At 42.9% G+C, this 13,800-nt stretch overlaps 1 protein-coding gene across 6 annotated transcripts in view; it reads left to right on the forward strand.

The window, feature by feature from the left end:
• Window positions 1-1,835: 1,835 nt before the first annotated feature.
• Window positions 1,836-13,800, forward strand: part of MEIS2 (Meis homeobox 2) — a 277,957-nt gene continuing 265,992 nt past the window's right edge. For 4 of the 6 annotated variants that reach the window (XM_072986310.2, XM_072986306.2, XM_072986311.2 and 1 more), the window contains exons 1-6: window positions 1,836-2,825; window positions 3,973-4,205; window positions 5,938-6,079; window positions 6,848-6,898; window positions 7,705-7,755; window positions 8,615-8,764. In XM_072986310.2, the coding sequence (XP_072842411.1) occupies window positions 2,814-2,825; window positions 3,973-4,205; window positions 5,938-6,079; window positions 6,848-6,898; window positions 7,705-7,755; window positions 8,615-8,764 (639 nt within the window). In that variant the 5' untranslated portion in view covers window positions 1,836-2,813. Of the gene's footprint in view, window positions 2,826-2,890; window positions 3,387-3,972; window positions 4,206-5,937; window positions 6,080-6,847; window positions 6,899-7,704; window positions 7,756-8,614; window positions 8,765-13,800 lie in introns of those variants that run through there. The other 2 variants (XM_072986313.2, XM_072986312.2) reach the window with 2 other exon arrangements.

Genomic DNA, 13,800 nt, shown 5'->3' on the forward strand with positions numbered 1-13,800 from the left:
ATTGCTCCGGTAATCACTATCATCATCACAGGTACTCAATCATTCATCATTTTGGAGGGCTTTATTGACCTCTGGAGCACATTCCCTTTGCCCATTAGAAACTGGCCAAATTTCTGAGCCACCTCCCTCCTTCGGCGATTTTGGCGCCTATTCCCCCCCCCCCAAACTTTGCTTTCAATGGGACCCTGCCGCTGCGCGAACGGCATACTCTCTCTGCAGCTCTCCCCTCTCTCCAGAGCCCGGCTTAAACGGTGTGGCTGTTGTTTGTTTTTAAAAGCCAAGTTATGTACGAGGCCGCATTCACAAGCAGAGACATAATCATTGATAAATCCCACTATTAACAGGATAGCCCGGCTAGATTTTATGTGTGTGTGTAGAGAGAGAGAAAAAACAAAACAAAACAAAACAAAACGAGAGAAAGAGAGAGGGAGAAAGGGAGGGGGAGCACGAAACTGCAGCAATCAATAGTTTGACCATCGCTCCTCCCCTAAACTTCAAGCTTTCCCCATGATTGATGATCGCGGGTAGCTTTGGTAATTGACTGCTCTGAGGTAAGGCATGTTTTAGTTCCAGCAAAGTGATTGGAGGAGGCTGTATACACACAAAATTAACGTGGTCGCCAGAGTTCCCAAGTGCGTGCGTGCGTGTATGTGTGTGTGTGTGTGAGAGAGAGAGAGTAGGGGAGAGAGAGAAGGGGAAAGAAAGTGTGTTGCGAGCGGTTTCGAAAGTTCATTTGATCCTTGAGAACGGAACAAGGGGGCACCATCTCACTTCATTTGCTGAATAACTTGGCGGCAATCAACCTAGCCGTTGCAGGGACTATACTGAAAACACAGGTGAAGGCGTACACGGAGAGAGGGAAAGAACAAGACTGCAACTTTGGGCGGGATGAGTCCCACTTTTAAAAAAAACTGCATTCAAAATCTGCCTCGCAGTTTCACGAGAGGAGGGGGGAAAGAGAGTGTGATTTTTGCCTTTCAGTCTCTACGCAGCGTCAAAAGCACAACCTGGAAAGATTTCCTTTTAGACTCCGCCACCCCACCCCACCCTCGCCCTCCTACCCCTGCCCCCCCTACCCCGCGCGCGCCAGGCCCCTCGCCTTATTGACCTCCTGCAACGTGGATGGATGGAACCGAACATTTAACGAAAAGCGCTGCCCAATGGGATCGGCCTCCTCCTGAAAAATTGATCTGAATAATCACAACAACCAAGGTAGCGAATTTATACAAAAAGGCACACACAGACAGAGCTTCTGAAAGGCCAGATTTCCGCAGAGGATGGCGGACTTTGTTAAGGCCGGCTAGTTCCCGCTGGCAGATCAACTTTGCATGCTCAACCCCCCCTCACCCCCCCCCCCACGTTGCCTCCGTTTAAACATTTGCAACTGCCCGAGTTCCTTCGGCTCACGTCGTGGCCCCTGAATCGCTGCACTGCTAGAAGTAGCTTCGAAAGCGGGGTGGCGGGGGGGGGGGACAGCAAGACGAAGCGCGGGCTACAGAACCCGCTTAAGCAGAAAAGGATGTTGAAGGGTAACATAATCTAATAATAATAATAAAAAAAGCAAACCCGATCTAGGCTTCAATGGTACTTTTTTATCCCCCCTTCTGGCTTTTTGCAGTTCCCCCACACGCAGGCAGCCTACCTCTTTTTCTCCCTCTCCCTTTCTTTCTTCCTCCGCCTGTTCCTCCCTCTTTATCCCACACTCTCCCTTTCCTATCTGAAAACGTTGATTTGCTATGGGTATGCATTTGCTGTGTGGCTCGCTCGCTCCCCTCCCTCCCCCCCCCACTCCGCCCGCCGCCCCGGTGGCGTGGAAGCAGCCCTGATTGCATACTCTGCATATCACAGGCTTTAAGCGCTCGCTCGCTCGCTCTCTTGCTCTGTGTGTGCTCGCGCTTTGCTCGCTCGCTCGCTCGCTTCTCCTCTCCCTCTCCCCTCTCCCTTCTATGTGTCTCTGCTGTAGGACTGGCTATGGCCACCACTACTTCCGGGTTCCGTCATTTCATTCTCCCGCCGATCAGCGCAGCAAAACTGAGCCTCTTCTATAAGCCAGCCAGCAGCCAACCTGCCAACACTTACTGACACTCACTCATCTCAGAGGGAGAGGTGAAGAGGGAGACAAAATACCTACCGGGGAAAAAAAAAAAGGAACGGAGGAAGTCCACGTTTTGCAAACTATTCCATTTTTCTTCGCATCCTACTCCACCCTCCCCCTCCCGGTAGTTAAAAGAAAAGAACCTATAGCTTTCCTACAAGGCAAGCCCCAAACGCGGAGTTACTGAGAGAAGAAACCGAGGTTAAAAAGAGTCCTCTTTTCTTCTTCATCATCATCAGCCATCATTCATTCACTACCTTGACATTCCATGGCTTTGATTGACAGCTGGAGTGGCAAAAAGCCATGAGACACGACAGTTTGGTTACATGTGGGTTGCTGACGGGCCGATCGTAACCTTCAGTTTGGGGGCTTGACGATTTTTTAAATTTTTTTTTTAAATTATTGTTATTATTATTTTTTTAACGTAAAAGAAGAAAAAAAAGGAAAGAGACACGGAAAGGGGAAATAGAGAAGACCGCGCGGAAAAAAAGAAGAAATATCACAAACTCGACGTGGGTTTTTTTTTTGCCTACTTTTTATTGTTTTTGCTGTTTTCTTTATGATTATTTACACGCATTGGAGAAGTCTATAAGTGGGTCGGAAAGACAAGGGGAAACAGGGATTCTTATTCTTCTTCAATCACTTTTTCGTTGTTGTTGCTGGACTGGGATATTAAATATAGGAGGACACATCCAGGAGTTTATTGGAGCGCAGACTGATGGCGCAAAGGGTAGGTTTAAATCTCCAGCACTTACCTTTACGTATAATCCTCTCTTAAGAGGGGCCTGTCGGATTTGCTCTTCTCTGTTGCCGTTCGCTGCTCATGGCGGCCACGACTTAAAAGCAAAACAACAAAGCAAAACAAATAGCAGGAAAAAAATTATTCACCAGTTGTGTGTGTGTGTGTGTGTCTCTCTCTCTCTCTCTCTCTCTGTGTGTGTGTGAGTCCCTCTCTCTCTCTCTCTCTCTGTGTGTGTGTGTGTGTGTGTGTGCGAGCGTGCGCCTCTGTGTGTGTGTGTGTGCAATTGTTCCACGCTTCTTTCCTCTCTAGCTTTTCCCCCAACAGCGCGATTTCCCTGCTCCTCTCTAGCTGCTCAGTGGCGCGGGGTTCACAGGGGGGAAGGCTTGCCTGCCTGCCTGCCTGCCTGCCTGAGTCTGCTGTGGCTGTGGCTGTTCTCCTGCTGCCGCTGTTGCCGCCGCCGCTGACTGGGAAATACAGATACAGTTGCTGCTTGGTTTGTCTCTGGTTTTGACAAGGACAAGGGGGAACTGCTTCTAAATAATGTTTCTGGTAACTTTCTGACTATTTGCTCCGTCTCCAAACCCGTCGCTCTTCTCTCTCCCTTCTCTGCCCTCTTTCCCATACCCTAATCCCTCAGTATTAATGTTTACTTGTGGGCTGTTTGTTTATTTGCGCCCCCGTCTCTTCTCGTTCCAAGGTGATTCTTCGCTTTTCACGCTTCCAATTTCCTTTTCTTTTTTAAAAATTGTTTTGTCCTCGACAGGTCTTTCTTTAGGAGCAACACGAACGCGCAGACACACACACACACACACACACACTCTTTCCTCCTTGGTCCTCTGCCCTTCCCCCTACTCTAAAGACTACTTTTATTTTGATTTCAGTTTGTAAAGCTTTTCTCTCTGTTGTGGCTAGTCCTGGTTTGTAGTTTTGCTCTGTTTTGTCTGACTTGTCTGGGTGCTTTATTCTCTTCTGACTTTTTTGTTGTTCTGTTTTTTTATTATTTTATCTCTCCCCCCCCCCTTGCTGTTTCTCCTTCATTCTCCCTCTTTCCTCTCTCTCTCCCTCTTTCTCTCTGGTTCTCTTCTTCTTCATCATCTTCTTCCCTTCCTCTTCTGGCCCATTTTCTTTTTGACAGTACGATGAGCTGCCTCATTACGGCGGGATGGACGGAGTAGGGGTACCTGCTTCCATGTACGGAGACCCTCACGCCCCCAGGCCGATCCCCCCAGTCCACCACTTGAACCACGGGCCGCCGCTCCATGCCAGCCAGCACTATGGAGCCCACGCCCCGCACCCCAATGTCATGCCGGCCAGCATGGGATCGGCTGTCAATGACGCTCTGAAGCGGGACAAGGATGCAATCTACGGGTAGGTACGAGGCAGGGCAGCCCAGGCACCAGGGCCCGCTCCTTGCAGCGTTGTATGTGTTTCAGTGGGCGAGCGTAGAAGGGACGACTCAGAGAGCTTCTCGTTTCAGAGGACGAGCGATCGCTCTTAAAAGAGTTTAGAAGGGTCCTGCTTCTACAAAGGCAGGGAGAGAAGCAGAAGATATTGGACAGGCTGCTTTAAAACAGCCTCCCCTTCTTCAGATCCTGGTCGTTTTGTGATCTAGAGGACACATGTAATTTGTCTCTAACTTACTTTCTGGGTTTGTAAGTGATAGGAATATTTCAATGTCCAGTGTTTTGGGTGTAGAAGGAATGTCCCTAAGCATCTACATGGGAAAGTATAAGAGAAAAATTAATGGAGGGTATATACATCTAGGCCGAGTGTGTATTGTTGTGATCCTAGAGGTAAATTAGTACTGCATTTGAGTTAAGTTAAAGCAGGGTTGCTGCAGGCGGCCTTAACCTTCAGGCACACAGATCTTAAGTCCTTACAAGTAAATTCATTAGAAATAATTGACTTCCAGTTATTTAAAACCAGGGAATGAGCCTAGCTTCCCAAGGACATTTACACAGATTGTAAGTTCTATAGAAACCAGCATGCATTATTTCTTTAATTTATAAAGGAGTTGTAAATATGATAGAAAGGTTACTCCTTGAAAACAACTCCCTTCGGAATGGTCGAAAATAAATTAGGAATAGAGAGGCGAGTGTGTCAACATCCTCAGTCAAATATTTTCAAGCACTGTATTTGGGAAGATGAAACTACACTTCAGTACACTTTTGCTTGGAGAAGTATTAAATTACTCCAAAACAAATTCTTGGAGCCCTTCTACCAGAGTCCTCTGAGCAAAGATTAAGAATTAAAAACTGAAAGGCACTTTAATGTTTTGACATTTGCAGTCTCCTCTCCCCACTAAGATGTCTTTTCAGACAGACAATGAGGGAAATTAATATATGTTTCCCCCTTCTATTTTATTTGTGTCTGAGCGGTCAATGCACTTTTTCAGCCTTGAAAAACTGCTGTAACGGCACCCCGTTCCCCCTTTTCTCTCATTATTTATCTATGCGATAGATAGATAGATAGATAGATAGATAGATAGATAGATAGATAGATAGATAGATAGATAGATAGATAGATAGATAGATAGATAGATAGATAGATAGATAGATAAAACACAACATAGGCTGCTGTTAACTTCCACCGAATTATGAAATAGTGTAAACAGCTTGCGTGAAAGTGAAATCTCTTTTCTTATACTATACTTGAGGATGTTCTCCTCTCATTTCCTATATGTCCTTGAAGGCCACGGAAACTTTACAGCTTGAGCCTAGTGCTGACCGGCCTCGGTGTAATAGTGTTCGCTTATGCGTTTGTGAGGGGAGGATTTTTGTGGAGAGACGTGTGTGTGTGTGTGTGTGTGTGTGTTGTTTGTCTCTCTGCTTTCGGCCTCGCTTTCCATTGCTTCTCTCCCCCACCCCGACTTCTGCTTCTTCTGTTAACTTTTTTTCAAAATGGAAAGGTTGAGGCGTGTAGGGTTGTGTGAACGTGCATGTGTCTTGTTGTTGCTGTTTTAATTTTTTGGCGGGGAAACCGTAGACTTGTTGATCAGATTTTTCTCTCTCCCCCTCCCCTCCCCCCGTCCCGTCCCATCTCTGCTCTTAATGTCCCCCTTCATCCTCCCTCCCTTTCTTTGTGTGTCACTGCCCGGCAGGCACCCGTTGTTCCCTCTGTTAGCTCTGGTCTTTGAGAAGTGCGAGCTGGCGACCTGTACTCCCCGAGAGCCTGGGGTGGCCGGCGGAGACGTCTGCTCCTCAGACTCCTTCAACGAGGACATCGCCGTCTTCGCCAAACAGGTCGAACGCTTTTTTAACCCGCCTTTTCTCTCCTCGCGGCTTCCAGCTCCCCCCACCCCCACCCCCACCCCCACCCGCTGCGATTCACACCGATAATAACCCTGCCTCCCACCGCCACCACTCCCACTCCAGGCGCACGACACCACCTCGCACGGAACCACCTCTCGACAGACCTTCCTCCCTTTCCTGCCCTTTAGAACCCCCAACAACTTCCACGCTCCCCCACGCGAGTGGAAGGGGACATGGAGCCAGCGTTTGCGTCCACAATGTGGAGAGGTTGTGTGGAGAAACATCCTCTCCCAACTACACATATACACGACCTTTCCCAGCACCCCTCCCGAGACACCTCTCTCTCTCTTCCCTCCCCCTTTCCTCTCTCTCTCTCTCTCTCGACTGTGGGCACTGGGAGACATTCATTCGTCATTGCTAATTAACAGGAAAGGGGGTATTGTTAGAGAGGTGAGGAGGGCTGGGATGAGATTCTAGAAAGGTTTTAAGTCCTTCCTCAACCTTCAGTTAATATGGGGGTGGGGGAAGGGGGTTTGGAGGGGACAGAAACCGTCCAGGCGGCAATGTGTGGCCTGCAGTTTTACCACACTCGCCTCAGTTTTGGGCCGCCCAGGTCCTGTTTAGAACCGGGTTGCAATGCCTTCACACCTTTCTCTGCTTTCTTCGGAATTCCCTGGGTTGGGGGCGAACGAGGAGGTTTAGGGGCAACTGGCAAAGGCACTGATTCCTTCCCTTCCCCCTACTTTCTTCTTCATGTAGGTTCGGGCGGAGAAGCCACTTTTTTCGTCAAACCCCGAGTTGGACAATTTGGTAAGGCTCTCTCCTTCCCGCCCGCCCCCCCCCCGCCTCGCACCCTCCCCCCCATGTTGAGTTCCATTCTTTTTCTTCCGCTCTCTGTCTTTTAAAATAAGGTGTAAATGTAGCGAGGGTGGAGTGGGGGAGGTGAGGCGGAGAGGATTATAGAAAGTGACACTCAGGAACTCGCGAAAGAAGAAATTATCCCGATCCAGCGGCTTCAAAGAGTTCCCGTTCTTAACACGGAAAGAGGACAACAAACACTTGAGTCCCCAATGCATTGCAAAGCTGGGTTTAAGCCCCGGGAAGTAAAAGGGAAGGAAATCACGGCTTCAGAAGAGAGAGGGGGGGAAGGGGGGAGAGAGAGAGTTTGGAGCTGCCCAACGCGATTCTTTTGCTAATGTGGCCGATTTCAATATTAAAAGTGCTAGAACTCCGCTTGAAAAAAAGAGGTGAAGGCAGGCCATTCATCTGGAGCAATTCACCTTCTTTTCTTCTTCTTCTTCTTTTAAAAAACGAGTGAAGTGGTGAGTGGATATTTAGGTATTTGGTTGCTTTTCGGACCCTCAGATGCCACTGCGGGAGGACGTCCCTACAAACCATTTCACGTTGTTTCTTTTAAATGTGTGTGAAAGGCAGACTTTAAAAAAAAAACCCACAATCAAGTGCTTTAGGTTAAAGTTGATGATCAAAATTGTCCAAGCGTGTCCAATGAGCTAAAATCCTGGATAATGAGGGTGCGCCCTAACCCGCCGCTCCTTGCCTTAGCTTCTCCTCTCTCCCCGCAAATGACAACACCTCTGCTCCCGGTTTTCTTTCAGATGATCCAAGCAATACAAGTCTTAAGGTTTCACCTCTTGGAATTAGAAAAGGTAAGAGCAAGAAGGTACTCTCTCCTATCTTTATTCTCCCCTCCACGGGGTCTGGCAATCTTTAGGGTAGCTCAGCTGGACACTGTAACTAGTACTACAAAGCATCGGGTGACATATGACCGAGCATTCACCGCCTGCCTCCCCCTTTCTATACCCCTTTTTACTAGAACTTCTCTGTTATTTCCAGTCACCCTTTCAGCTAGCTCTTCTTTTCCTAATCGATTGCATCTCCCCTTCTTCATGTTCCAACTATCTTGCATTTTTTTTTCTTAACCCTGGAATAGTATTACCATTCAGTATAGTCCTAATTCTCACATTATCTCAGGCCATTACATAAAGATTAAAAAGTGACTAGGATCCAGCAAAAAGCATAGGTGCAAAAGGAAATGATTTCCAGATAAAAATTTCCCAGCTCCCTTAGAGGTTTCAAAATGTGCACAGTGTCTATTCTTTCCCTTTACTCGTCCACACACAACTTGCCTATGCACCCCTATTTTATTTTGCCTTGGTCCAGATGTCTATGTTTTTGATACTATCCCCAAATCGGATTTTATTCTATCTATAGACAAGGCTCAAGCTCAGTATCTCATTGCCCCCCCCCCAAAGTCTCTTTCTTACTTGTTGCTCAGGCAGGTCTCTGGGGAATAATATGTGCTGTAACAATTTCTCTATTGTTTCCTTGCCTTCAACTATTATGCCCCTTAATTAGAGTTTCTCTTGGAATAGATCACAGTATTTCTTTTGCAACTGGGAAAAAAAAACTTCTTAATTTACAATCTGGTATTTTTGGTCCCTTCTCTCTCTCCCCACTTCTAAAAATATCTCTTTTTCTTTCTTTTTATTTATACATTGTATTCAGGTTCATGAGTTGTGTGATAATTTCTGCCACCGGTACATTAGCTGTTTGAAAGGCAAAATGCCTATAGATCTAGTTATTGATGAAAGAGATGGCAGTTCAAAATCTGACCATGAAGAGCTCTCAGGATCATCCACAAATTTAGCCGACCATGTAAGTCTTTTTGGTTATTCGCAAAAGGTTCTATGTTATGTAACCCTCCATTTTTGTTGCTGAAGGATTTTTCCTCCACCAACCTCCATCTTACAGTTTACTTTAAATCACTCATAATAAGTAAAATATTTTAAAAATAATGTTTTCCCTTCATGATTTGGGGTGTGGCCTTCTTTGCGTTGTGTTATTCACACTTAAAGCTTGAAAAGCTGGAAGATCAGGACAAATGGAAGAGTTGGCCAGTTTGCCAACTGAGTTTCTAATATGTAGCCTTTCCCGTTAATCCTGAGATTAATATTGCAGGAAAAATGTAGGAAAATAGAACTGGTACACTTTAAGATAAAGTTTGTTGTTTTTCCAGTCCAGAGAGCAAATGCTAGGAATTACGGGGAATTGTTCATTCCAAAGTTACAGTTGCCCATGTTTTTTCACGGTTGCAACTTATTGTTAGAATATAGATTTACAGTATTGACAAGTGTCTGAAGCATCTTCATTAAAAAAATTTTTTTTTGCAATAAACTTGATGAGTCAGTTAATTAACTGTATTGTGGAAACTGGGGAGAATTATAGTTAAGTGGTTAGTTTTAGTACTTCACTATTTGCTTCTTTTTACTTGAAAAGTGTAGAAGTAGAGTTGCAGGGCTAGTAGGGACTCTTCTGCATTAGTTGTTAGTGTGCTTCAGGAAATAATATGTGAAAATTTAACACAGGTATCTTGAGATTGATGTACTACTTAAGAAAAAAAACATAATGTAGCAGTAGGGCAAATCATTATGTTTAAATGTGAGCCAAAGCTAATTTGCAAGAATGTGGAGGAGGGGAAAGTTTACATAGGTTTTCTCAATGAGTTTGTAAAGCAAATGACTTGGACTAAGATATCATAGCAACAGTGTGATTTTAACATGTGGGACGCGGGGATTCCTATGCTGTGTTTCAGTATCTATGAGTTGTCCGTAGTGAAAGATAGACCAAGTGGCACAAAATCATGGTTTTTGTGAGTCTGATTTTTTCCCCCTTACTTCTGAAAAAAGTTCTATATTTGGCTTTGTTATGCATTATATTTCTTCACAAGACTATGATAGTAGTAAGAAGGAGGCAAAATACCTTGACTGGGTCTGCATAAGTTATAGACAATTTATTCCTTTATTTCGTACAATTGTTAGTTCTTGTTAGTTCAGATAAAAATGTTATTTTATTGTTATTCTCTAGCAGAAATATAATCTGAAGATGCTGAGTATTTTCTTGTTGTTCTGTCACATGTAGTTAATAAGGTCTACAGGGCATGACAATAGTTTTGTGTGATATTTACATTAAATTTGTGTGCATGTGAATTTATGCAGACATTAGAAAAGAATATGAAATGACAGGCATTTTGAAGATCAGCGTCCACTGTACAACGCATTGCATGTGTTCCTAGCACAGCTTCATTGTAAGAGTTTGTTTCATGTGCAAGTGTAGAAATGGAGCATGCTGATGTTTATATTGAAGAGATTAGATAAACTAGCCTGTTTAGAGCTCCAGCAGATGGTGACTGCTAAAGCCAATTTGAAGTGCTCCATTACAATATTCAGATTCACCCACGGTGATAAGACAAGGTTTCAAGGGGCTAGTTGTAGTTATAAAACTACCTTCACCAAAATTAATAACTCCTTGTGTTTTTAAACTCTGAAACAACAAACACAGGGAAATGTCACAATGTACATATGCAATGTATACATATTACAGTTTACTATTTCATTATGTATTATAATTTCAAGCCTTTTATTTCCTGGACATTTGAGGCACTATGTTTTTATTTTAGAACTATGCTATATGTTTTGAAAGGAAGCAATAATTTGTACAAGAACACCAACTGGGAAATGAAGTGATGTTGCGGAGTTTGAAGTATTTTATCATATTGGACAAGTTAGTATCCCCATGTAACATATAACTTATAGGTATAGATGTTGTAAGATAGAGATGATATTTGTCTATCTGTGCAGTTTCATTCAGCTTGGCTGTTGTGTTACAATACAGTAGTAGTGGCAGTAGTAGTAACCAGTGATAAGGATATTAGTGAAATTTTAATATGGAGATTAAAAGACTAACAGAGAATGGTTTGTATGTGAATGTACACCTGACAATTAGACTGGTCAAACATGAAAACATCTCCAATATGATATCCAGGATTTATTTCTTCCCTTCATCTGCTTTGATATGCATATTTAAAATATAGCCTCAGGCTAAATCTCATTTGGTGGAAGTTGATTCTGGGTAAGGATGAGCCACTTCAGAAGGATGGAGACAGCATGTTGTTTCCTCTGTTTTATTCCTTGGCCCAGTATTCTGATCCATGGATCCTTCTCATAGTCTTTTTTTTCTTTTTTGCTAACTGAGAATATTTTGAATGATTGGCTATGAATTAATGACAGCTTTAAAAGGAGGGCAGTTTACCATATTCAGTGCCAGGGCTTCTCTTGTCAAGATGACAATCTGTGACAGTACTTGACATCCCCAAATCTCTGTACCTCTGAGTATACTTGTGTATGTTTATGGGTCTAGTCCACTGCAACAGCACTAGTGGCAGCGGCAGTAAATTAGGTGCTAATGGGGCTCTCTGATTTATATTTTTGCACAGCTTGAAAACATAGCAGAAGTAAAGTAGCTGAAGAAATCTAGGACTGCAAAGTATTTTTTTAATGGGGCTACACTGTTGGGATACTTATATAACTTCATTTGGTAGGAGAAAAAGACTTGGTCTCTGTAAAAGCAATAGCTTTGCTCCCACCTCCCATTCCTGCAAAATTAGGTAGTCCTATTACAGCTGATGTCAATAACTGCATATGCTGGATTTTATTTTATTATACTCTTAACTCTTACATAACACTGAAAGCATAAGTTGGCCAGGAACTTTGCAAAGCCTCTAGGGCACTGATAACCAGTGAAAAGCTGCAACATGTGTTATATACTCTGCTATATTTAGTAAATATAACAGCCCATAATTAGTGTTTGAATTTTTAACACCCTCATATATTTTTATTGCACTGAGGTATTAGCTGTAGATGGGTAGAAGGTAATTACAACCATACCCTGGCTAAACAGACCAGCTAAATACTACTCTAGCTACAGTTCTAGTTGTGCTTCTTAGGAATAACAATTTATCAGCATCTCACAGATACACATATAACTCAGTATATACTCCTGGCACCCCACCTTCTGCTCAATTTGAGCTGGAACTCATATAGTTTTAAATACCTCAGGTATTTTAGAAGCTGGGGCGGCAGGCACTTTTGAATTGTTGCTATGTATATTTGTACATCTACATAGAATCATTTATATGGAAGTTTTACTGATTTCAAGGGGTCTTAAGTGCATGCTACTGCAATGATTTCAGCTTACATTCATATTTCTTCATAAATGATTTTCAGAAAGACATAGCAATCTTTCCTCTGGTCTGTATCTCATTTCAAGCTGAGTTCTTTACTCAGGGAGATAAAACCTAAGTCTCATGACAATAACATAGATGGGCTCGGCGTAATTCTGTTTGAGCTGTTCAAGCAGAAAAAATATAAGCAACAGAATTTGGAAAATATGAATGTGTAGTATTTTAGTAACATAGTACCTAATCCTCATGAAACACTTTTTCCAAGTGCTCAAGGTACTTCATACTCATTGTCTAGTGTAATTCTTATGCTAGCCTATGAAGTAAGAGTTAACTTCATTTAATGTATATAGCTGACGGAAACAGAGAGAGTGGCTTTGTAACACCACTGTATGATAAGTACTGTAGTTTGTACTGTGTGTGTGTTTTGAAGGAATAATAAGTTATTTGTACAGCATAGTGGTTAATTTATAACATAAATGCAACAAATAGGAGATATAGAGAGAGAGCCAGATGTGGTGGCAGGGGCTGTCATTAAGCATACACTTGCAAGGCTTATTGCTCTATAATGTATGGAACTGTCTTCAGATTGGAACAAAGCTAGGTAATTTGTAAATACGTATAAATATTCTTATAGGGGCACTTTTAAAAACACAAGTATAACAGTTTACCAATTTTCAGATAATAGTATATTTAAGATTTCTTTTTTAGAACATTAAAATTCTGCACAGCTTTCTTTTGCCCTGTATGGAAGGTTGTTACAAAATAAATAAATTATATAGGGCCATGTTCTTTTTCTGCTTTCTTGTTTTTGTCCTCAGCTATTTTGTTAACTTCGTGAACAGGAATTTGTTTCTCAACGCTTTATTCTTAATAGACTACAAGTTCTGTGGAATTTTAGACTCTTCAGGAATGCCACAACCTCCATAAAAGACTTTTGCAGGATTCTTGATTGGAGACTAATTCACACAGCCTACATGTGTGGACTCCGCTTTGTATGGTGAGAAGTAGATGCCCCATGGTTACGCTGATATTCACCATGCTATTGAAAAGTCTTCTTGGGAAATGGGAGGATTACCTGAACGTAATATCAGTTTCAGCAGGGCTGCTTAGAAATAGGTGGTTCAAGGAATATGGCTATTTCCTAGTAGTAATAATAATAATCATTGTGTGCTGTCAAGATAATTTTGACTTATGGCAAACCTTTCCAGGGTTTTCTAGGTAAAGAATAACCAGAAGTGGTTTGCCATTCTGTTCTTCTGAGGGCACATTGGGATTATATAGTTTACTCAAGGACACATAGTCTGACTCCTCTCCCAGGAGACACAGTGGGGAATTTTGACTCCACAACCAGATACTGAGCTATCCAGCAAGCCCTAGTAGTCATACTGTAAAATTTCAGAAACAACATAATCTGCCAGAACAGTGATTGTAATAGTATGTTGCTAAATGCAATAGTTCATGTTTTAAAGCTTGTAAAATTGGAAAATATAGTACTAGCGGTTTAGCCTTACTAAAGATTAGCAGGGAACTAATACCCCTTCATTGCATAAATATTAGCTGCTTTTTGAAATTTTGCTAATATTGGCACTCTCATTACATTTGAAGCAAAAACGTTGCTCCATTTTGGTGCCAACAATATAATTGAGAAGTTTGTCATCATCTTAAACAGAGT

This window comes from Pogona vitticeps, chromosome 1, assembly GCF_051106095.1.
Source record: "Pogona vitticeps strain Pit_001003342236 chromosome 1, PviZW2.1, whole genome shotgun sequence".
Lineage (NCBI taxonomy): Eukaryota > Metazoa > Chordata > Lepidosauria > Squamata > Agamidae > Pogona > Pogona vitticeps.